General features: G+C 44.4%; 1 protein-coding gene across 7 annotated transcripts in view; it reads left to right on the forward strand.

Annotated features, from left to right (window-relative positions):
- FBXW11 (F-box and WD repeat domain containing 11) overlaps positions 1-26333 on the forward strand; it is a 445866-nt gene that overhangs the window by 289221 nt on the left and 130312 nt on the right. For all 7 annotated transcript variants that reach the window (XM_077473614.1, XM_077473613.1, XM_077473612.1 and 4 more), the window contains one exon: positions 5367-5616. In XM_077473614.1, the coding sequence (XP_077329740.1) occupies positions 5367-5616 (250 nt within the window). The remainder of the gene's footprint in view (positions 1-5366; positions 5617-26333) is intronic.

Consider the following 26333-nt stretch of genomic DNA (forward strand, 5'->3'; position numbering starts at 1 on the left):
TGAGGACACAAATCTTCTTCATGGAAGATATACCATTGTACCTGGAAGGCCTACATCTCCATGTGTGAGGAGAAAGGGTGGCATTCGCGTTCCTTGTCCATAGCAAGGAGTAGACCAGAGATTGGCATTGAGCACCATCAAGGGGCAAATCTCAGCCTTGGCTGTCTTTTTTTTTTTTTTTTTTACGACCCCTGGCATCACACTCCTTATTGAGTACTTTCGTCCAGAGGGTACCACATGTTGACCTTCCAGTGAGCCCTCCGTTGCCCCAATGGGATTTGAACCTGGTGCTGGCGCTTCAAAAGCCGCTGTTTGAAAATATCAGGGCGATTCCCCTGTTGACTCTTTCCCAGAAAGTGGTTTTTCTAGTGGCCATCACACCGGCCAGGAGGGTTTTGGAATTGGCAGCCTTGTCCTGCAAGCCGCCTTATCTGGTCATCTACAGGGATAAAGTGGGGTTTCGTCCGCAACCGTCCTTTCTACCAAAGGTGGTCTCGGCTTTTCATATCTATGAGGACATTGTATTACCATCGTTGTGTCCTAAGCCGAAGCCCCCCAAAGAGGTGGCCCTTCACACTCTGGACGTGGTTAGGGCTCTGAAGGTCTATTTGTCTGTCACGGCTCCTTGATGCCTGTTTTGCCCGCAAAGTTTTGCAATTGTAGTGTAGTTGCAATTATATATGCAATCGAGATTTTTCCTGGTTTTTCGATAAAAACGCAGTACTGTTTTGTTAATGCACTGTTGCATTACTTCAGCAGATGGTTGCAGTTTTTGGGGATCTCTCCTGTTGAGAATACCCGGTTATGTGGTGGTGTTTTTTTGTGGGTTTAGTTTCAGTGGTTCCCACTTGCCATGGTGGATGACGTTTTTAATGCTGTTTTTCCCACCCCTTGTTTGGCACTGCTTGGGGACGTCCCATGTAGTTACAGAGAGGAGCTGTGTCGGTCAGTGAATATAAGAGAAAATAGGATTTTTGTACTCACCTTAAAATCCCTTTCTCTGTAATTCACCGACCGACTCGGCACCCGCCCCTCCTTTTTCTCTTTACATTTTACTGCTTGTTGACGTGCTGAGTTCTGCCTGAGCTGGCTATGGGGTTGTGTCCTAGGGACCGCCCCATGGCCGGAACTAAAAGTTCTGAAGTGTTCGATTACAACTTGCCTAGTATCTCCAGTGATAGGGTTAACAACCCATTTAGTTAGAGAGGAGCTGTCGGTCAATGAATTAGAGAAACGGATTTTACGGTGAGTACAAAAATCCTATTTTTTGCCTTCGGCAAAAATCAACTCCATACGAAAGCTGGTTCGAATGGTCAGGTCTAAAGGAAATCCCTCACTTCGGCTTTGCATGAGGTTGTTGGGAAAAGATGGTGGCTTTGTTCAAAGCAGCCCTCTATTTATGCCCAGTTCCATTCGAGCCTTGTTCCAAGCAGACAGGATACTGTTTTGCAACAAACTATGCAAGCTTTGGACTTGCCAATGCGGCTGTCCCCAAGAGTCCCAAAGCCTTAATTGGTTGTTACTAACCCAGAATCTGCTGAAAGGAAAATCCTTCAGACCAGCTATCTGGAAAGTAGTAATGACAGATGCCAGCCTTTCAGGCTGGGGAGCAGTACTAGAGAAAACTGTCCAGGGACAGTGTTCAAGAACCGAAAGAGCCTTTCCCATCAACATCCTAGAGATTCGGGCAGTGCGTCTGGCTCTAAAGGCCTGGACTTCCAGGTTAAGGGACTGTCCTGTCAGGATCCAATCTGACAGTGCCACAGCTATGGCCTATATCAATCACCAAGGGGTCACTAAGAGTCTCTCAGCACAGAGAGAGGCGAACCATATTCTAACTTGGGCATGGAACATTCCTCTCTGCCCATCAGCAGTCTTTATTACGGGAGTAGCGAATTGGCAGACGAACTACTAAAGCCTCCAGCAGTTATTCCCGAGGGAATGGTCTCTTCACCCCGCCATTTTTCCCAAAGATGGGGGACTCCGGTCGTAGATCTTATAGCATCCAGATTTAACATGAAGTTGGTCAACTTTGTGTCCAGGACAAGGGATCCACTCGCATGCAGAACTGATGCGTTTGACCCCGTGGTATCAGTTCTTCCCACTGATAAATGCATTCCCCCTTTTCAGTTGCTGCCATGACTTCTTTGCAGAATCAAGCTGGAAAGAAAGCTGTTAATTCTGGTAGCACCAGCATGGCCCAGCATGGCCCAGAAGGTCATGGTATGCAGAAATTGTAAAGATGGCAGTGGAGGATCCATGGTCCCTTCCACTAAGGCCAGACCTACTCTCACAGGGGCCGATATTCCATCCTGCGGATGCTAAATTGAATGGCCTGGCTATTGAAACCCACATTCTGGTCAGTTATCTCTACTTTGATTTAATGCAAGGAAGCCAGCTTCCAGATCTGTATATTAGAGTCTGGAGGGCTTATGTTTCCTGGTGTGAATCCAAGGGTTAGCACCCTCCGAGATATATCATAGGCAGAATTCTTATCTTTCTACAATTAGGCGTAGAGATGAACTTGGCCCTGAGTACTCTTAAGGGCCAAGTCTCAGGCTTATCGATTTTATTTCAAAGGCCGCTTGCTACGCATTCTTTAGTATGGGGTTTTATGCAAGGAGTGATGCGGATTAATCCGTCAATTAAATAACCTTTGAGACCATAGAACTTGAACTTAGTTTTGTCAGTGTTACAAAAACTGCCATTTGAACCTGAGACAGAGTGGTGTTAGGCCCTTATCCAGACTTTTTACCAAAAGTGCTTTCAGGTTTTCACCTGAACCAAGATATTGTCCTTCCATTATTTTTTGCAAAACCATGTTCTAGGGAAGAAAGGTTTATCCATTTAAATCTATTTAAAGACGACTGCTCAGATTCTAAAGACCAATGTCTTATTTATTCTGCCAGAGGGTCCTAAGAAGAAAGGACAGGCAGAGTCGAAATCCACTGTCACCAAGTGGATTCGGCAAGTTATAATTCAAATTTTATAATTTAAGGGGTAAGATTCCCCCTTTTCAAGTTAAGGTGCACTCTACCAAGTTGGTTAGTGCTTCTTGGGCAGTGCGTCACCAGGCCTCCATGGTTTAGATCTGCAAGGCCACATGCAACTTGGTCTTCAGTACATACATTTACAAAATGTTATCAGGTAGATGTAAGAAGATATGAGGATATAACCTTCGGACGCAGTGTACTGTAGGCAGCAGTATAAGTCCTCAGGTCTGGAGGTGCCCTACGGGTTGTCTCTCTCTCCCCTCAAATAGCATAGCTATGGGACGTCCCATTATGCTATTACTTGGGCTCTGTGTCCCATGATGTATGATAAAGAAAATAGGATTTTTATTACAGCTTACCTGTAAAATCCTTTTCTTTGGAGTACATCATCGGACACAGAGGTCCCTCCCCACTTTTATGGGGTTTAAGTATATTGCTTTGCTACAAAAATTGAGATATTTCTGGAAGGAGGAGGGGTTATATAGGGGAGTAAGCTTTCTGTATTGGTTATACCAGTGTCCATCACCTGAAGGTGGCTCATAACCCGTTAAGTTATTACTCGGGCTTTTTGTCCCATGATGTACTCCAAGAAAAGGATTTTTACAGGTAAGCGGTTTATAAAAATTTTGGTCCACACCCTGTTGTTTGCTGTTTGAGATAAGCGACTAGGAGAACTGGTGGAGATTTTCTTCAAGAGCACCCTGAGGTTTAGAATTCCCAAGGTGCTCAAGAAAACTGTTTTTTTTTTTTTTTTTTTTAAAGTGGAGACCAACCCCCAAAAAAATAAAAAATACATTAATATTCTTAAAAAAACAAAACAACAAAGTTTTAACTTACCTGAAACCGCTGTTGCTAGGCAGTTTTCCTAATCTGCCTCTTCCTATTCCGCTGTGCTTCCTGCTCTTCAGTGAGCCAGCCCTGTTACCCTCTGGGACGTGTGTGTCCCAAAAAACAATGGGGCCATTCACAAAGCGACTCGCACATGCGCAGTAGGGAACGGACAGTGAAGCCGCAAGGCTCCAATGCCTGTTTCCCTTTAAGATGGAGGCGCCGGCAGCCTATCTTATGAACGGATCGGCCTTGAGGCAGCCGGCATCACTGGACAGCTAAGTGTCCTTATTAAAAGTCAGCTGCTACAGTGTTTGAACCTGCTGACTTTGAAAAAATAAAATAAAAAATTTCATAGTAATTACTTGTGCAGATGTCGGTTTCCCTTTGTCAGACTTGTCAGCTTCAGCTGATAAGACTGCAGTAATGGCTGCAGTTTAGACTGTATGTGAGGTCACATGGTGTGTAGGAGGAAGCTCTGAGTGATTAGCAGAGTTCAGTGTTGTGCTGTAAGAAGTCCTGATAACAGATGGATAAGACATAGAGTGTGCCTTAAATCAGGGGAGATCTGGGCATGCTCAGTGACTTCATTCTACAGAACAACAAGGATTACAACAATACTAAGCAAGTAAGGAGACATCTACAAGCAGTGTTCATTAGGGTTTTTTATGCTGATTTACATGGGACATAGTTGTGGGGGAGGGTTTACAACCACTTTAACACATGAACTTTGATTCATATCATGACAACAGTTGTTTTTCAAGGTAAATCTGACTAAAGTTGTTCATTAAAGTTAAAATTGTAAACCAAAAGAAAAAAAAAACCTGCGAGACAAAGGCATAATGAGCTAGTATGCATCATACTAGCTCATTATGAAATACCTTAGATCGAAGCTGTCCCCGTACGCCGATGTGATCGTGACATGTCTCCCGGCGTTATTTCTGAGTTTATGTGCACCGGCGCTTTGATGGCCGGAGCCGCAATGACGTCACTCAGGTGCATTCGCGCTGGAGCTGCCTAAAATGGCACAAGCCCTTTAGAAATGGCACAGGGTCAGTATGTGACTAGGTCATCATGGGGTACTGACATTGGCAGTCCATCAGGCTAAACCATTTTGTGATGAGAACAAAAGCACTTTAGCCGTAATGTTTTATTATACAGGAAGTTTACTGTATGCAATATTTCCTGACTGCCTCCCTTTTTTTTTTTTTTTTTTCCTCCAATTTTTCTTCCTAGCTTTGTATAGACTAGAGAAGGATAAAAACATCTAGCAAGTACTTGTTGCTTTCTCTTCCTATAGATAACCTATGCAGAAGATAAAAGGATAACAGCAACATTGGGGGCAGAAAGTGAATTGGCAGCCCCCTAGATGGGGGACACAGCCAGAAATCCTGATAGTTTTATCCCTTCCCCATTCTTTTTCAAATTTTAATGTTTTGTTTGGAGTTCTACTTTATAAGTTTAATTTATTCACATGCATACGCATTAGTAATGAATGGCTGCTTTGATTTATATTTTATTTTTTTATTTGTTTTCACATTTTAGAGTTTGGGATGTGAACACCGGTGAAGTACTCAATACTCTGATTCATCATAATGAAGCAGTACTGCATCTTCGATTTTGCAATGGCTTAATGGTAACCTGTTCAAAAGACCGGTCAATTGCTGTATGGGATATGGCCTCTCCTACGGATATTACACTACGGCGAGTCTTGGTTGGTCATCGCGCAGCTGTAAATGTAGTGGATTTTGATGACAAATACATTGTTTCTGCTTCTGGTGATAGGACAATTAAGGTAAGTCTGTTACATAGTAAGGACATTATTCTAGAAATTCCCATTCCTATGGCAAAAAGAAATATTTAGGGATTAAACTGACTGCATCAATAGAAAAAATATATCAAATAAACTATATCCCCCTTCTAGAAGAATTGAGAGAATTAAGGAGAATGAGAACAAAGCCCCTGTCATGGTTGGGAAGAATTAATGCCTTAAAAATGATTATTCAACCTAAAATCCTTTATAAATTTCAGCTATTACCAATATATATCCCCCCTCTATATTTTAAAATGATAAATTCTTTAATTTCTAAATTTATCTGGAACAACAAGAAACCTAGAACCCCACTAAAGACTTTTCAAAAGGGAAAAGATGAGGGGGGTTTGAATGTCCCAGACTTTAGAAAATATTACGAAGCAGCAGTGTTAACACGGGTGGTGGAATGGGCAAAATTAGAAAGTAAAAAAAGATGGGGAAAAATAGAACACAGTTTATCGGGCACAAATCTAGGTAGAGAAATCTGGACTCCTTTAAAATATAGAACACTAGGGAAGAACACCTTTGGTCACAAAAAATGTGTTTAGAGTATGGGAGGGAATACACAAACATAACAAGTGGAAATATAATTCCCCTTTAATTTATTTAAAAGATAATGATTTTTTTGCACCTGGTAAAAGTACAATAGGAGGGAAATGGATAAAACAAGATAATATGCAATTGCGATACATAATTAAAGAGGGGAAATTGAAAACACTAGCAATATTACAGAAAGAAAATGATTTGATGGATTTGAACGAGTGGCGATACCTGCAGCTTAGACATTTCGTCTCAAGACTACCACAACCGCTTAGAGATGGAGAAAATTTGACTGCCTTGGAGCGGATATGTGAGGGGAAAACCCCAAGGGCAGGTATTGCCCAGTTTTATAAGGTCTTGAGACGGGAATGTGAAGCGGAGGTACCAACTTTCATTAAAAAATGGGAAGAACTAGCTCTTCCTCAAAAACAGCTCTCTCCAAAAGCCAATTCCTCCGGGCCTGTGAATTACATAAACTACTGACATTCACCATACAAGGTATGCTACCTGGCTTTTCCTCCTTAAGAACACCATATCTTCTCCTCTACATACTTCTTGTTGCTACGGCAAGACTAAACGCTTAAGACAATATGTTGGTTTTGATTTCCTGTATCTTCCCGTACCAACAGGCCCATGCAAAGCCTGTTTTTTCTTGTTCTCGTTTTATACACACATTCGATTCTGTATGTATACCGTTTTATTGTTGTCTTCAATAAAAATATTATGGAAAAAAAAAAAAATGGGAAGTAGAGATAGGAGCACGGGGTGAAAACCAAAATATAGAAAAAATATTGAAGATGGTGCACAGATCCACGGAAAATAATAAGATGATAGAAACAAATTATAAAATTTTAGTAAGATGGTATAGGACCCCAGATATAATGGCAAAGTACCAGGAGGGACAATCTGGGAAATGTTGGAGGAATTGTGGACAAACGGGAAGTTTGGCCCATATATGGTGGGACTGTCCCAAGATTAAAGAATATTGGAGAGAAATAATAAGATATATAGAAGTAATAGCTAAAATACAGTTACCTGAGAACCCATGGTTATGCCTATTCCATGCAGTAAATACCCCAATTAAGGAGTATAGGAATTCCCTTACAAGTTCATTAATAAATGTGGCAAAAAGTCTGATTCCGAAAAAATGGAAAGAAATAGAAGCACCCAAAGTAAAGGAATGGTTAGGAAAAGTTGAGGAAATGTATAGTATTGAAGGGCTGGGAATGGAGGAAGAAAGGGAAAGAGATTCCATGTGAAATGGAAATACTGGAAAATCTTTGGACAATCTATGATTTTTAACGAGGTAATGGGTCGGTAGGGGTGGGGAGAGGGGTGGGAGGGAGATATTTTAGAAGAACTCGAGAAGTAAAAGAAAACCAGGATAATGTGAAAAATTGAAGGGCATGAATGTATTTTGGTCCTATGGTTTTCTTTTAATACTTGATTATGTTTTGTACGCAACTTAAATGAAAAATTTAAATAAAGATTAAAAAAAAAAAAAAAGGGACATTATTCTAACTAGTTCAGCCTGTTTGTCACTACTATTTTCAATATCCTTGTACATAGTTTGCTAACACATCAAAAAAAAATTATGAAGTTATTTGTACCCTTTGCTGACACTACCAACTGTAGAAGGGAGTTCCTCATCCTTACCACTCTAAGAGTAAACTTCACTTATGTTGAAGATTGAACCACTTGTAATCCAGCTCTTCATTTCTTTAGGGACCCTAGATTAAATTGCTTTCTCCCGTCATTGTTATAATTTTTAACCACTTCAATACAGGGCACTTAAACAGCTTCCCGCCCAGACAAATTTTTAGCTTTCAGTACTCTCACACTTTGACAATTACTCATGCTACACTGTATCCAAACAAAATTTTTATATTTTTTTCACAATTAGAACTTTCTTTTGGTGTTATTTAATCACAGCTGCCTTTTTTCCTTTTTGCGATATAAGCGAAAATTTAGAAAAAAACAACTTTTCTCTTATATTCACCGACCAACACAGCTCCTCTTAGCCATTGGGTTGTTTGCCCTATTACTAGGAGATACTAGGCATTAGTTGTAATACAACACTCAGAACTCTTGGTTCTGCCCAGGGGGCGGTCCCTTCGGCAACAACCCTCCACCCTGCCATGCAGCCATCAGTTTTATTTTGCCTAGTGAAGGAGAAGGACCTAGGAACCCTGCGGCCTCAATCGGTCCATGCTTTTTTTATGCAGACGCTTGACTTTTTGTGCAAGATGAATGATCCTGTGATCTACTATCAACAGCCGGCTGGGTGACAGGCTGGATACCCTTATCCTTGTAGTTTCCTCAGTCTGGCCATCGAGCGTGCTCGGCAAGTCACGACGAAACCTCAGCTCCAGATGTGGTCGGTGAGCTTTAATGCTCCGGGGCATACATATGACCGGGCTACTGATGTCTGCATCACATGCTGGGCCAGCAGCTACCCTGGACTTATCAGTGAGTGGGTCTGTGATGAAATGTCTCCCAGCTCTTCAGGACTGGTAAGTACAGCTCTCCCTGCCTTGGCGGGGCTGAGCAGCTAGGCATTCCCTGGGAGCTCGCTTCGGGGGTCCCTCACCTCCCTCTCTTTCCCCTGTCCCCATCTTCCCCCCCACCCCCCTTTGGGGAGATGCTGCATGTGGCTGCTGAGCTGTACGTGTGCCTATACAGGGGCTCTCCGGGGGCTGGGCTGGCTTGTCTGTGTCCTGGGTCCTGTTCTTCATGCCCCTGGAAGGTGTCTGTGAGGTGTTGCTGATTTGTACAGCGCTGCGTTCACTGTCATTGTTTTCTCCCTGTACCTCATAGAGCTGCTTTGACGGCCATTTTAGGTGTGGGCAAGGGCAGCATGCTTTCCTGGCCCTGCCCCGCCAGTCAGTGTTGTCTAGCAGCAGCATGTGCTCTCAGCTATTTTCCCTGTGTTTTATGTTACTGGGCGGCCATTTTATTGAAGCCTGAGCACATTTCAGAGTGGTTTGGAGCTATTTGCAGTGGCTGCCACCGACACAACTTTTTTGTTTCCTGTGCACCTGGGAGCCCACAGGGACTACAGGCACTGTTTGTTGGATAGCACAGAACTCCTCAGGGTAATGAGTCCATCGGGAAAGAGCCCCTCAGCCAGCGGCAGCTAGGAGGCTGGGACTGTCACTGTCCTAAGTCACCTTCAGGTCGCAGACAGGGTAGGGTCAGCGTGGCTTCAGAAACTGGTGTTTCTTCCCCCGAAATCCAGGCAATTGCAGCCTTGCAACTGGGTCACCTGCAGACTGCGCAGTGCCCATGGACACCCGGACGGCGGTCCTCAATTAGTTTGTTGCTAAGATGGAGGCAGTAAGTGGGAAGAAAGGTGCACTGAAGTGGCCCCTGCCCCCCCCCCCCCCCCCAGTCCTCTGGGGAGAGCTCTGACGCAGACTCAAGTCCTGCTGAGGCTGGTGACCCCTGCTCTGTCTTGTCAGAGGACGCTGTTCAGGATCGGTTGGACAGTGAGGGTGAGTCCCTGTCCGGGTCTGTGCGTGAGAAAGCGCTTGTTGGAGCACTTATCACAGCTGTGCGTGCTACCCCAAAGATTCAGGAGCCAGCAGATCCCTCTGCTGATGTACCGGTCCCTTTTGGGTCCCGCAAGCCAGCACGTTCACCTAAGGTGTTCCTGTATCTGACTTATTTTGATAAGTTCATTTACAAGGAGTGGGGTTGCCCACAACGGACCTTTTCGGTCCCCAAATACATGGCGGTGCATTACCCTTTTGAGGAGAGCCTTCTCAAGAAATGGTCGGCTTCTCTGGTCATGGACCCACCAGTATCCAGATTAAATAAAGTAACCACAATCCTGTTTGAGATTACTCCTGCATTCAAGGATCCCACGGACAGGAAGGCCAAGGCAGTGGCTCGTTCCTTGTTTACGGTTGTGGGGTCAGCCGTGCAACCAGTACTGGCATCCACACTTGTGTCACAGACACTCACTGAGTGGGCAAAACTTTTGCACCCCGAACTGGGAGAGCAACAGGCTTTTCCTATCTGCGTGGAACTAGCAGACCAACTAGTGCAAGGCCTTAAGTACGTCTGCGACGCGACCCTGGATACTCTCACTCTGTTATCCAGGGCTTCAGTGTCAGCTGTGGTGCTGAGGCGCCTGATTTGGCATCCAAAAAAGCCCTGACAGATCTTCCCTTTCTAGGCGACCGGCTCTTTGGAGCCTCCTTGGATGACATTATTAAAAATGCCACCGGTGGTAAGAGTACCCTACTCCCACAGGCCAGGAAGGGTAAGGAGCCACGCCGTAGGCAAGGGACTTCTTTTTCCGCTCACAAATGGCTTTTTCGTCTGCCCGGAGCTTCGACAAATGTCTCGGGTAGGGGGGTCGCCTTCGGGAGTTTGCAGCACAGTGGTCTAATCGGTTATCCGACCAATGGGTCTGCGATCTGATTTCCACAGGCTGCAAGATAGTTTCTCGCTTGGCCGCTAAACAGATTCTTCCCCTTGCCAGGAGGCCCTCTTGGGGGCAGTTAGGGACCTGCTGAATCACGGGGTGGTTGTACCGGTTCCAGAATCGGAATGCTTCCAGGGATTCTACTCAAATCTGTTTGGCCCGTACCCCTTCCTTTTTGGGAACTACAATCTTGGACCTAAAAGCCCTCACGTCACGGCGCACACCTCGTGATTAACGCGTAGGATGCAAAACCGGAAGTAAACATCACATACCGGAAATTGTTGCGACCGGCCGTAAGTGGATGCCGCGGACCGGAACGCCATTACACTCTGAGTCTGGCCTACTTTTAGTTACTGACATGTAAGCAGCCATTTTTATTAAAGAGTGCATTACCCAAATAATATTCAATCGGGGCCCCATTTATTTTACATGTGAATATTGTTATGGTGGCCATTTGTTTCCCAACTTGACCTGTATTGCTGGATTGACCTACAATCACGGACGTGGGGATAAGATTTCTATAAGAGTGCTTTTTACAAGCCCATGAGGTAAGGGCACTGAGAGCACTTTCGAGGATTCCCAAAGCACTTTCGAGGATTCCCAAAGCACTTTCGAGGATTCCCAAAGCACTTTCGAGGATTCCCAAAGCACTTTCGAGGATTCCCAAAGCACTTTCGAGGATTCCCAAAGCACTTTCGAGGATTCCCAAAGCACTTTCGAGGATTCCCAAAGCACTTTCGAGGATTCCCAAAGCACTTTCGAGGATTCCCAAAGCACTTTCGAGGATTCCCAAAGCACTTTCGAGGATTCCCAAAGCACTTTCGAGGATTCCCAAAGCACTTTAATCACAGGAATTGGGAGTGAATGAACACAGTTCTTTGGATTTTGGACATTTTGTTGCACTTTATTTGTATTTTGCACAGCTGGTAGCACTTTATTTCCACAGTGAGTGCACTTTATGCACTTTAAGAACACTCTATATTATTGGACTATGTTGAATGCATATTGAATGCATCACCGTGTCATCACTAGGAGTTCACTTTATACAAACCGATATTGTATTTGATTATTATATGCACTGTTGTTAATGCACTTTATTGTTCTAGTACTTAGCCTTTATTATTTTCAGCAATTTGTTTAATTTGGTGGTCATTGTAGCACGCAGGTTATGCGCCAAGTCATATACATTTGGATGTATTCAGCTTTTTTTAGTTTTATGTGAGTGGTGATCACTTTAGATTTGGCAACATTTCCATACATTTTGTTTGGTTGTATAGTGGCGCAGAAGTCCCCTTTTCTATCACTTTGTAAAAGTGCAGAGGTTCATAATGGAATCAGTTCACGCAGTAATCGCTGCACTCCATCAAGGGGACTCCCTGGCGTCCTTAGACATCCAGGATGCGTACCTGCACATACCCATAAGCCTTCGGCATCAAAAATTTCTGTGGTTTGCAGTCAGGGAAGCCCACTACCAGTTTGTGGCTCTGCCTTTTGGTCTGGCATCAGCCCCCCGAGTCTTTACCAAGGTATTGTCTCCAGTTTTGGCGTTGCTGCGGCAACGTGGGATTGAGATCATGGGATACCTAGATGACCTCCTGAGAGCATCTTCTGCCTCAGAATTAGAGGAGGATGTGGCGATCACCATGCAGACCCTGCAAGAATTTGGGTGGCTGTTGAACCTGAAGAAGTCGGTGATTGTACCGATCCAGCATCTGGTGTACCTAGCCTTTCGGAAGTCAGACTCGCTGTTTGTTTCAGTGGCTGGTCCCAAGAAAGCGTGGCGGTCTTGGCCACCATTTCCAGATGGATCAGACAGATTGTAGTACAAGCCTAAGCCTTGAAGGGGCAGGTGCCCCCCTTTCCGGTCACGGCTCACTCCACAAGGGCAATCGCAACATCTTGGGCCTTCGGACAAGAAGCGTCTGTCGCTCAGGTGTGTAAATCGGTGACCTGGTCGTCTGTCCACGCGTTTACCAATTTCTACAAGGTAGAGGTCAGTGCATCGGCTGATGCCTGTTTTGGCCGCAAAGTTTTGCATGCAGCCGTATAGTTGCAATTGAATATGCAATTTATTTTCTTTTCCTGTTTTTTTGATAAAAACGTAGTATCGTTAATGCGCTGTTGCATTACATTCACAGTTTTTGGGTGCGATTGTGGGTATTCACTCCTGTTGAGGGTACCCTGGTTTTGTGGTGGATTTCTCCACGCACTTTTTTTTGTGGGTAGTTTCACTAGTTCCCACTTGCCATGGTGGATGATGTTTTCTATGCTGTTTTCCCACCCCTCGTTTGGCAATGCTTGGGGACGTTGCAACGTCTCAGAGAGGAGCTGTGTCGGTCGGAGCATATAAGAGAAAATAGGATTTTTTGTACTCGCCGTAAAATCCTTTTCTCTGGAATTCACCAACCGACACAGCACCCGCCCCTCCTTTTTATCTGTACGTTATACTGCTTTTTGACTTACTGATGGCTGCATGGCAGGGTGGAGGGTTGTTGCCCAAGGGATCGCCCCTTGGGTGAAACAGAGTTCTGAGTGTTGTATTACAACTAATGCCTAGTATCCCTTAGTAATAGGGCAAACAACCCGATGGCTAAGAGAGGAGCTGTGTCGGTCGGTGAATTACAGAGAAAAGGATTTGACGGTGAGTACAACAAATCATAATTTTTTGGGGGTTTCTATTGTAAAGAAGTAATTTTTCTAAATTTGGGCCAAAATTTATACTGCTGCATATCTTTGGTAAAAATAGCCCAAATTAGTGGATATTATTTAGTCTGTGTGAACGTTATAGAGCCTACAAAGTAGAGACTATAAGGGATAGGGATTATTACGGTGCCACACAACTCAAATAATTAAAAAAAAATATATATATATATAGTTTATGAAGCAAACAAAAAAATATATAGTATACATAAATATAATTTAAAATTTGTGGAGCACCTAAGATATCAGCACAGGGCCAGAATGGTGTAGGCCCTGAAATACTGTCTGGTCAGGTCTCCCCTACATGTTTCACCAAAACATTGGCTTCCTCAGGGGACCAAGATGTGACCAGTAAATGAAAATAAATCTACAGGACAGAAAAAACAAACAGTGAAGATTAAATGTACATCTCACTTAAGAAAAATTAACATGCTGCATGGTATATAGTTTCCTCAAATCAGCCCTCCCATAGATAGAAAACAACCCCATGTCCCATTCGTTCGGTACGTACCCCGATACACCTGCCAATATGGCGAGCAGGGCGTCCACCCTGTGGGTGGTACCCCAAAAAAAGTTAGCCTACAAGTTAGGGTGCAAACCACTGAAAATTGATCACATCTGATCACACCTGATGTACTGAAGGCTTATCTCATTTCTTGAGACACTAACAAGCAAGGAAAGTAAAAATGACCTGTTTTTGGAAAGTAGACGGTCCAAGGTATTTAGAGGCATGGTAAGTTTTTTGAAGTTGTAATTTTTTCCCACAATTCTTGGGAAAATTAAGACTTTTTATTTACACAAACTTATTGTATTGACAGGCTATTTCTTGAACACAGCATGTGCATACTTGCCACAACAACCAAAAATGCATTCTGCTGCTACTCCTGAGTATGGCGATACCACATGTGTTAGACTTGAGGTACATACAGAGGGCTAACATCCAGTAGCAAAATTACACACATAGGGGGGCGTGGCCGGAAGCTGAAGAGGACGGACGTGTCAGAGTGGAGCTCCGTCAGGGCCTCTCATTATCCACGTCCATCCTCACCCGCCGCACGATTTTCCTGCCCACCGGACCATCCATCCTGCCGGTGGGACTCCTGAGCTCCGGACGGGGCTGTTCTTTTTGGCTGCACCACCGCCGTAATCGGACCCGCGGCCGCGAACGGCGGGACAGGCCGGACTCCGCCGCCATCTGCCTCCAGGCAGCGGATCTCGGGCCCCATCTTGAGCCAGATCGCTGGCATCGCTCGCCGCTGGGCCTACAGGACTCCCCCGCCTGTGCCAGAGATCCGGTAGCCGTCTGTCAGATGCCTGGAGAGATGCCAGCGTTCCAGCCTAAGAGGTGAGCTCCGGCGGCCATCTAGCTACACCCAAGGCCTCCTGCAGTGTATCTGCTCACCCCCTCCTGCTGCTGGCTTGCTACCCCCTCCAGCAAAGGCATTAACCCCTGCCTCAACGGAGCCTGCCTCCCCCTGAGTGGCTGCCTGCCCACATCATACGCCTCTTCACACCCTGCAGCTGCCCTCGGCCTGGCCGGCGGCCATCTTGGATCACCCAACTCCTTCTTCTACTCCCTGAGGCCTACATTTGCCCGCTCTACGCCCTGGCTTTTGCCTTGACTCTTCCTGTAAACTAGTGGTGCGGTGTTTCTTGGAGTTCCCCCCTCGATTGCTTGGGACTACTGCTGTCTGTTCACCCGCTCCCCTCCCCCCCCCCCCTGCTGGCTTGTGTTCTCTACCCTGCAACGTCCTATTTTGGGGTCACACCCCGGGTCCCCCTGCTTGACAGACATGTGATCATTCTACGTGGGCCTTAGCCGCCTTCCAATGCTCCCGTGCTGCTCAGTCGCTACTTCCATATGGGAAGCACCACATGTAACTGAATATATGCCTAGTACCAACGCCTCATGGTGAAATACGGGCCGAAACATCTTCCTCAGTCTTTGTCCCCGGATTTGCGGCCCTCACAGACTCTAGATCGCTTTCTGAGCAGGCCAGCCTCCCCTGCTCCATCTCCAGGTTCTTCCACATATGCACAAGTGGCCTCCCAATTGTCGGTACAAGATAGCTCAAGCTCTCTGTCAAACAGCCACTCGGACACAATGTCCACCCCTGTTACAGTTGAAGTACTTGATGACAAGCTGCGAGCTCTCCTGCAAGACTTGACAAGCAATGTCTCTAAGGAAATGGGTAAACTTGCCCATGAGTTGCGGGGGGAGCTTGCTCAGATTGGAGAAAGGACTGACGTCCTGGAAACCAAATTTGATGACTTGCTGCAGTATGTACACGTCTTAGAAGAAGACAACGCCGGTTTGAAGCAATCTGTCTCTCAGCTCCAGTCGCAACAGGAAGACCTGGAGAACAGGGAACGCTCCTGAGGCCGTTAGTGAGGGAGAGATCAAACCGTACCTACTCAGCCTCTTCAATGTTGTCGCCCCTAAAATCCCGGATATAGACTGGAGATTGGACAGAGCTCACAGATCCTTGGCCTCAAAGCCCCCTGCTGGGGCCAACCCTAGAGACATTATCGTACGCTTCCACTACTACGACAGCAAAGAAGCTTTGACCATGGCCACCCGGAACAAGCCTCGTTTGGAGATTTAAGGGGGCCAAGATACAAATTTTCAGTGACTTATCCCCTATCACCCTTGCTAAACGTCGCAGCTTTCGCCCTGTGACTACTCATCTGCAGAATCATCAGTTCCCGTATCGCTGGGGTTTCCCCTTTCGCCTATCGGCTACTAAAGACGGGACTCAATACTGCATGAGGGATCTCCAGGAAAGTGACGCTTTAATACGCAACCTGGGTCTACCACCGTTGCCAGACGAAGATCCCATGCCGCTTCCGACGACGCCTAGACCCTCATCCATCCCAGCTCGGATTTGGACCCCTGCACACCAGAAATCGCAGAAGTCCTTCTCTACTCCCCAGCGTAACCTACATCCTAGGCTCCCTCCTTGAAGAGAACTTTCATGTGCAGTGTTTGGTTGGCCTCGGCCCTTATCTCACCATGTTTCCCCCTTGACGGGTGTTTACACCCTTATTTATGGGTTGTACCTTTTCTTCTACCCCTATTTTTGGTTGGTGGGACTACAGTATACTGTTCTTACTACCTGTAACTATTGCTGGAAGGTGGCGGGGTCTCTCCAGATGAGCTGGAACCCCTGATGTGCCTCCTTTTGTTCCACGGCTGCGGCTGTGGACTCCTGGGTGGTTTTTACCCCCCAGGCCTTTTTTCTAATACTAATTTATTTTTCTATTTTTTAGGCCTTTTTTTTTTGGCCTTTTTTCATTTTTTGCTCATTTTGGATGCTCTTTTTTTCACTCTTTAGATGCATTGTTGTTACTATATGCTTTCACCTGCTTTTCATTCCTAGGATACACCACGGAACCCAATATTTTCTTGGTTTGTACGGTTATATCTGTTTACTGTCTGTTTATTATGGGTACTTTAAGCTTCAACTATTTTGTACACAATGGCTTTGAGGGTACTTACTTACAATGTTAAGGGCTTGAACTCAATTCATAAGCGTTGGTTAGCTCTGAAGGAGTTCAAGTCCTCAAACGCAGACGTGGTCCTAGTCCAGGAGACTCGCTTCCGCCCAGGGGGCTCCCTCAAATTTGCAGCCAAGCATTTTCCGGTCTCTTTTATGGCCTCTGACCCCTCTGGTAAAGCAGGGGTTGCGATACTGATTAAAAAAACCTGTCCGTTACGGGGTAAGTCTTCATTTATTGACCCACAGGGTAGATACATTCTCCTGGACTGTGACTACTTGTCCCGTTCTCTTACTGTAATTAACATTTACGCTCCCAACTCGGGTCAGATTCAATTCCTCACTGAGGTCTTGGGTAATCTGGGCACATATGCCCAGCCATTCATGATCATCGGCGGGGACTTCAATATGACCATGTCCGCTAGGAGGGACAGACAGACCCTGTTCTCAGATAACCCCTCCCCCAAAACGGAACGCCACACTACTGCGTTTCACAAACTCATTAGGTCCCATAATTGTTTAGACATCTGGAGGATTAAACACCCTACACACCGGCAATTCTCCTTCTACTCTCCCCCACACAAGATGTACTCCAGATTGGACTATATCTTTGTTACGGCACCTCTACTAACGTCTGCAATAGCTTCAGAGTTGAACCCCATGACATGGTCGGACCATGCCTCGGTCCAGCTCGACCTCACCCTTTCCTCCTCTACACCCAGGACCTGCCACTGGAGACTCAATGATTTTCTCCTCCGCGATCCGGTCACTGAAACTCATTTGTCCCAAAGTTTAGCCGAATTTTTTCAACTTAACGAAGGGTCAGTGCAGGACGTGTCCACCCTATGGGAGGCCAACAAGGCCTTTTTCAGAGGAGTGTGTATTTCGGCCGGCTCCCGCCTTAAGCGGGACCTCGGCTGCGCAGAGACTGGACATTCTTTCGCAATTGCAAAAAGCTGAGGCTCTGCTCTTGTCCTCCCCTTCGGTGCCTTGTCTTCGCACAGTGACCTCCCTACGCGAAAGTTTAAAATCCTTAGATATGCATAAATGCTCTAAAGCCCTACTTTGGGCAAAACAGAAATTTTATGAGTTTGCCAACAAGCCTCATAGGATGTTGGTGAATAAGCTTAAGCCCCGCCCATTTCATTCCTATCCTGATCTCCTTATACAGTCAGATGGCACTCCGACTTACTGCCCCTTAACAATGACTAAAGTCTTTGGTGCCTTCTACAAAAAATTATATAACTGCCTAGCTTCTGACCCCAATCACGTGTTCTCTCAAGATAGCTTTGATGACTTCTGTGCTTCCTTGAAATTGCCAGTGTTGTCCTCTTCACAAGTGGATACCCTTAATGCTACCGTCACGCCAGAAGAATTGGCAGCGGTTGTAAAAGAACTCCTGTCCCATAAATCCCCAGGTCCCGATGGACTTCCCTATATTTATTATAAAACTTTCCTTCCAACACTGAGCCCTCACTTGCTAAATCTTTTTACCTCCCTACAGAAGGGCATCGTGCCTCATTCCCAGTTCCTCCATGCACACATTACAGTTATCCCGAAACCGGGTAAATCCCCTACTCTTCCGGATAATTACAGACCCATAGCCTTAACTCCGATTATAAGATCTTCACAAAAATTTTAGCTAATAGACTTTCTTCAATGATTCCCGCCCTGGTCCACAACGACCAGGTGGGATTTGTCCTGGGTAGACGGGCTGGTGACAACACTAGACGTACCATTGACCTCATAGACCTGCTCGATAGGACGTCCCGCCCTGCCATTATTTTGAGTTTAGACGCACAAAAAGCCTTTGACAGGCTGGGATGGCCTTACATGTTTGCCACGCTCCAGCGTTTTGGCTTTTCTGGTTCTTTTCTGTCAGCCCTGCAGGCCTTGTACTCACTTCCCACGTCCCAAGTCCAATTGGCATCTTATAGATCCCCGCTCTCTACACACAGTAATGGCACTAGACAGGGATGCCCTCTTTCCCCCTTGCTGTTTATATTATGCCTTGAGCCTTTGGCTGCAGCTATAAGGGAGGACCCGGACATAAGCGGAATCTCCCTCAGACTGAAAGAATACAGGTTGTCTTTTTGCAGACGACATACTCCTCACCCTGACGAAACCTCACATCTCCCTTCCCAAACTTCACACTCTTTTAGATACATTCAGCGGACTTTCGGGATATAGGGTTAATACGACTAAAACTGAAGCGCTCCCCATTCATATTCCACCCTCGCTTCTAGCTACTTTGAAACACAAATTCCCCTATCGTTGGTGCCCTGTTTCCCTCAAGTACCTTGGCATCAACTTGACCGCCACATACAGCTCCCTCTACGAAGCTAACTATATCTCTCTAATCGCGGAAACACATAGCCTGCTTCGAGGTTGGACAACATGCCCTCTGTCTCTCATGGGCAGGATTAATGTATTAAAAATGGCCATACTCCCTAAGTTTTTATATCTCTTTGAAACGTTAACAATTGCTATTCCCATGCCTCAGCTTAGGAATATTCAACGGGCCTTCACTAAATTTATATGGGGGAATAAATTGCACAGAATCGCCCAAACAGTGGTTTTTGCTCCACGGTCCCATGGAGGGTTGGGAGCCCCCGATATAGTGAAGTATTATTATGCAACTCATCTTCTGGTGGCTATCTCCTGGTCGTCATATTTCGCTACCAGTAGATGGTCGGAGCTGGAAATGAGTGTCATCAACCCTGTTCATCCTTGCTCCATGCTGTGGTCAGATCTGCCCTCCTCTATGGCTCAGCTTAGGCGCATAAACCTTGGGCCGATGCTCTTTACTCTGTCCATATGGAAAAAATGTCATAGGAAGTTCTCTCTCTCTTCTCCATGCTCACCCCTGTTGAATGTCATCTTCAACCCAGATCTGCCAGACAGTCTCTCTGTGAAGAATGTTTCCTTGGTTCAGTTCGGGCATCTTCCAACTCCGCCACCTGGTGCATCCGATATCTCTCAAATTCCTATCTTTCCCAGAGCTTCAGAATAAATATGACATCCCGAATCAGCTCCTTTTTTCATACCTTCAATTTAAACTCTATTTTCACTCCAGATCTCCTGACCTGACCTTGGTCAACCCTAGCGCCTTTGAAACTTTATGCTCCCAGGGTCCCTGTCAGAAGGGCCTTATATCCTCTACTTACAGCATCCTTCACAATTCAATCTCTCCCACCACGGAAGCCCACCTCTATATGAGGAGATGGGCCACAATTCTACCGATTCCCTTAACTCTTTCTCAATGGCAGGACATCTGGACGTCCACTTCTAAAGTCTCTAGATGTGTGGAGCAGAGAGAGACAGCTTATAAGATACTGATGTTTTGGTACAAGACCCCTGAAATGTTACACAAATATGATCACACCGTATCTAAGCTGTGTTGGAGGTGTCTACGAAATGAAGGCACCCATTATCATATTTTCTGGGGCTGCCCTTTGATTGTACCTTTTTGGTCTATGGTTCAATCCCTACTCCAATCTGTATTGGGGATAGATATCCCTTTAGACCCTAGGCATTATTTACTAGGCCTACCTATTGCGGCACTATCTAAATACGCCAAGAAGCTGACAGCTTATATCCTCCTAGCTGCTAAGAGAGTGATCCCTGTCCTCTGGCTGTCCCCTTCCCCCCCCCCCCCGACTCACTCACAGCTAGTTTCCGGCATTGCATATATGCGCAGGATGGAACACATGACTGCCCTGGTACAAGACTCCCTACCCAAATTTTCTAAAATATGGGACAAGTGGGACAACTCCATATTTAACCCTGAGACAACACCCTGATCTGTAGATACGAACTCTCAGGAATGTTTTCCTAAGGTTTAATCTCAGGATTCTAACTCTACGTCCCCTTTACAAATTACAACTCTTGGTTTAACTACGTATCTTTTGTTTGCGGATCTGTGGTGTATCCTTTCTCCTTCCCCCCCCCAACGTGATGTATCAAGATATCAACATTTTATATACCGCCTGCGGCGGTTTTTGCTGTTACAATTGCATTGTCAATTTTGATTGTCTGTATCGGAAGTATATTTTTCCTGTTATGCAAAAATATTTTTTCAATAAATATACATTTAAAAAAACAAAAAATTAAACACATTTCATGACAACCTATCTCACTTTTGAAGGCCCTGGAGCAACAGGACAATGGAAACGCCCACAAAATGACCCCATTTTGGAAAGCAAACACCCCAACATATAATCTGAGGCATAATGAGTCTTTTGAACAGTTCATTTTTTTTTTTCGGAAAACGTGGGGGAAAAAAATGAAACCGCAGTTTTTTTTTGTTTTGTTTTTTGTTTTGTTTTGTTTTTTCTCACAAAGTTGTCCATTTATAAGATATTTTCAATACATAGCATGTACATGGCAAAAATGACACCCCAAAATACATTCTGCCACTCCTCCTTAGTTTAACCATACCACATGTGGTGTGAGACTTTTACACAGCCTGGCCACATACAGAGGCCTAACATCCAAATAGCACCTCCAGTCCTTGTAGGAGCATAAGTTACACACATCATTTCCTGACTACCGATCACATTTTTGAAGGCCCTTCATATTTCTAATACATAACATGTACAGTGCCTTGCGAAAGTATTCGGCCCCCTTGAACTTTTCAACCTTTTGCCACATTTCAGGCTTCAAACATAAAGATATAAAATTTTAATTTTTTGTGAAGAATCACCAACAAGTGGGACACAATTGTGAAGTGGAACGAAATCTATTGGATATTTTAAACTTTTTTAACAAATAAAAAACTGAAAAGTGGTGCGTGCAAAATTATTTGGCCCCTTTACTTTCAGTGCAGCAAACTCACTCCAGAAGTTCAGCGAGGATCTCTGAATGATCCAATGTTGTCCTAAATGACTGATGGTGATAAATAGAATCCACCTGTGTGTAATCAAGTCTCTGTATAAATGCACCTGCTCTGTGATAGTCTCAGGGTTCTGTTGAAAGCGCAGAGAGCAGCATGAAGACCAAGGAACACACCAGGCAGGTCCGTAATACTGTTGTGGAGAAGTTTAAAGCCGGATTTGGATACAAAAAGATTTCCCAAGCTTTAAACATCCCAAGGAGCACTGTGCAAGCGATCATTTTGAAATAGAAGGAGTATCGGACCACTGCAAATCTACCAAGACCTGGCCGTCCCTCTAAACTTTCAGCTCAGACAAGGAGAAGACTGATCAGAGATGCAGCCAAGAGGCCCATGATCACTCTGGATGAACTGCAGAGAACTACAGCTGAGGTGGGAGAGTCTGTCCATAGGACAACAATCAGTCGTACACTGCACAAATCTGGCCTTTATGGAAGAGTGGCAAGAAGAAAGACATTTCTCAAAGATATCAATAAAAAGTCTCGTCTAAAGTTTGCCACAAGCCACCTGGGAGACACACCAAACATGTGGAAGAAGGTGCTCTGGTCAGATGAAACCAAAATCGAACTTTTTGCCCACAATGCAAAACGATATGTTTGGCGTAAAAGCAACACAGCTCATCACCCTCAACACACCATCCCCACTGTCAAACATGGTGGTGGCAGCATCATGGTTTGGGCCTGCTTTTCTTTAGCGGGGACAGGGAAGATGGTTAAAATTGAGGGGAAGATGGATGCAGCCAAATACAGGACCATTCTGGATGAAAACCTGTTGGAGTCTGCAAAAGACCTGAAACTGGGAGAGAGATTTATCTTCCAACAAGACAATGATCCCAAACATACAGCAAAATCTACAAAGGAATGGTTTACAAATAAACGTATCCAGGTGTTAGAATGGCCAAGTCAAAGTCCAGACCTGAATCCAATCGAGAATCTGTGGAAAGAGCTGAAAACTGCTGTTCACAAACGCTCTCCATCCAACCTCACTGAGCTTGAGCTGTTTTGCAAGCAAGAATGGGCAAGAATTTCAGTCTCTCGATGAGCAAAACTGATAGACATACCCCAAGCGACTTGCAGCTGTAATCGCAGCAAAAGGTGGCTCTACAAAGTATTAACGCAAGGGGGCCGAATAATTTTGCACGCCCCACTTTTTTCATTTTTTTATTCGTTAAAAAAGTTTCAAATATCCAATAGATTTCGTTCCACTTCACAATTGTGTCCCACTTATTGGTAATTCTTCACAAAACATTAAAATGTTATATCTTTATGTTTAAAGCCTGAAATGTGGCAAAAGGTTGAAAAGTTCAAGGGGGCCGAATACTTTCGCAAGGCACTGTACATACCAAATAACAAGATTACCTGTGGTTTTAGTAGTGTAGCGGTCCACAGAGGAGAGCATCGTTCCAGGCAGCAGGCAGGAATACTGTCCATAGTTCAGGCAGAGATACTGTCAGCAACACCAAAACATTAGTCCAGGTAGCAGGCAGAGATGTCCAGGCAGAAATCCTGTCTATAGTCAGTAGAGGCAGCGGGCCTAGATATGGTCAACACAGCCAAAGTATTATTAGTCCAGGCAGCAGGAAGGGCCATCAAGCTTAGGGACAGGGTTAGCGGCAGAGACTCCTCCCACCCAAATATCTTTGAAGACTTCAGAAAACCAGACCCTGTTCTAGGAACACAGAAAACCAAAAACTGCCCTTCAAACCTATCCAGAATATTTTTTGTCACACTCAAAGGCCGTCTTCCATATTGCTGTCACCTCTGCAAGGCACTCAGACCCTTCTATATAGAATCCGATCTGTGGCCCATATGTGTATACCTCATAGTCTGCTATTGTGTTGTGGCTGTCCACTTCTCCCTATGGCCGCTGTTTCCCACTACCTCCTTTCCATTCCTCCGTGTTCCCTGGAGAGCGATGGCTTAGGGGGAAGGGGATGTGTCCTCTCCTCAACCCCAGGGGAGACGGCTCATTCAGTGCCTCCATCCTATTCCCTTTTTGGGTCTGTTGGGTTATTCACCTGGGTGTTGCCAAAGCCATTTTTGATGCATCCCACTCCTGATGATTGGCTGAAAAAACCATGGAACGCGTAGTCCATACTCAGGGATGCCAAGTCAAGTTTGCTATAATTATGAATTTCTTTTATCATTTATATTTATTAGTATAGCCTTGTTCACCTGTTCTGTATATCTATTCAATTTTTTAATTGTGATTGCTTGTACCAATTATGTCTATCCATTTTATACATTAAATATGTCAACATGATTATTACTACAATTATGCTTCTTTTTGCATGATTTATGTATTCTATATTTTGATACATTATAATATATATATATATATATATATATATATATATATATATATATATATATATATATATATATATATATATATTATAATTATAATGTATCTACTATTCAGTATTTGTATTTAATTTATTGGATTGATTAGCAACTCTCTATGGTTATACAGATTTTCCCAGCAGGGACAGTGACATTTTAATTTTAGGTATCCTAAACCATTTCTAATACATATTCATGCCTCATTTAAAGTCCCACAACCCACTTTATTTCCTCTGCAAGGCAAGTTTGAGCTGGAAAGCCTCTTTCTAGAGTACAATTTCTTGTTCTACATAAAGATAAATTTGGTGGCTTAGAAATTGCTTTCTTTATAAGACTCAAATATATACGAATTGTAAGTGCGAAATTGAAGTGTATAACATCTATTTCGCTTAACATGTTAACCAGACCAGCTTTCAATGGAGCCAGTTCACATGTTCAGGGGGACCGGGGTCCATTTTTGACGAGTCCTGTGCGTTTTTGGGTCAGGTTCAGGTGCAAATTAAAGTAAAAATTTCCACCCGAATCGCACCTGGACCTGTAAACAAAACCGCTCCAGACTGCAAACCGCAGCCAGATATATGAACTTAGCCCAAGGTGGTGTCTTTCAGCTTAACCGCTTTCCGACGGCCTCACGCCTATATACGTCGGCAGAAGGGCTCGTACAGGCAGAATCACGTACCTGTACGTTGCCCTTTAAGAGGCGGCTAACAAGCGTCGCCAGCGGCAAGCTTCGTGAGTTGGACCACGGGTCCTGTGGACTCGATGGCCGTGGGGACACCAGCGATCGCCTCACTGGGAGGAAGAATGGGGAGATGCTAATGTAAGCAAGCATCTCCCCACTCTCTGCCTAGTGACAGTGTCGCTGATCTCTGCTCCATGTGATCGGAGCATAGATCAGTGACGTGTCATACACAGCCATGCCCCCCGCCATAATGTCGCAGTCGCAATAAAAATCGCTGATCGCCGCCATTTAAGAAAAAAGCCATAAAACTATCCCCTATTTTGTAAACGCTATAACTTTTGCGCAAACCAATAAATCGCTTATTGCTATATTTTTTGGTTAAAGAAAAAAAATGTAGAATACTTATCTGCCTAAACTGAGGGAAAAAAATGTTTTTTTAAATATTTTTTGGGGGGATTATTTATTACAGCAAAAAGTGTTTTTTTTTTTTTTTGTTTTTTTCAAAATTGTCGCTCTTCCTTTTTTTTATAGCGCAAAAGATAAAAACTGCAGGGGTGATCAAATACCACCAAAAGAGCTCTATTTGTGGGAAAAAAAGGACATCCAATTTTATTTGGGTGCAATGTCGCACGACCGCGGAACTGTCAGTTAAAGCGACGCAGTGCCGAATCGCAAAAAGTGCTCTGGTCAGGAAGGGGGTAGATTCTTCTGGGGCTGAAGTGGTTAGCAAGAAACATTGTACTTTGAACTTTTGTCCTGCTCCTGTATATCCCCAGGAGATTTTCACCTTTTTTTTTTGGACATGATAAACTCTTTAATTTTTTTATATATCTTCGCTGCTACTTTCAATTGACAAACTCCTTTTTTTTTTTTTTGTCATTTCTAAGGGTCCCCATTAAGGAAAACATGACTCTCATTCCACTGTCTTTAAGTGGCTCCAGCAACTCATTATTTTGGAGTACAGTCATAAACTGAAGGATATTTTTTCAAAAGCTTTTTACTGAGTTTTAGCTGTACAGGCATAATATAGAACAATATAGATGACATAATTCACAACTGTAGTACTTCATAAAGAATTGGAAGATAAATAGGCAAGGTTAGTACTGTTGTGATTGTGGTATGGAATCTTAATATGGGGTGTTAGGCGCATTTTTACCTTACGGTAAAAATGTGAACTTGTTCAGACAATCAGTAACATACCACAATAATTTCCTGAGTTTGTTAATCTATGGGGAGTGCTTACCATTGTATACAGTGGGGCAAAAAAGTATTTAGTCAGTCACCAATTGTGCCGGTTCTCCCACTTAAAAAAAAAGATGAGGCCTGTAATTGTCATTATGGGTATACCTCAACTATGAGAGACAAAACGGAATAAATCCAGACAATCACATTGTCTGATTTGGAAAGAATTTATTTGCAAATTATGGTGGAAAATTAGGGGTGCACCGAATGGTTTTTTGGTGCTGAAACCGATATCGAAAAAGAAAAATACACTAGGCCGAAAACCTATAATAAAAATGACCTGTTTTTAAAAGATATTTTATATACAGGAAATGGACTCGGGATGTGGTTCAGGAGATGGTCAAAGGACTAGGGGTGTGGTACAGGAGAT

This window comes from Lithobates pipiens, unplaced genomic scaffold, assembly GCF_037356315.1.
Source record: "Lithobates pipiens isolate NorthernLeopardFrog02 unplaced genomic scaffold, aLitPip1_a1.2 Scaffold_8, whole genome shotgun sequence".
In the NCBI taxonomy this organism is placed as follows: domain Eukaryota; kingdom Metazoa; phylum Chordata; class Amphibia; order Anura; family Ranidae; genus Lithobates; species Lithobates pipiens.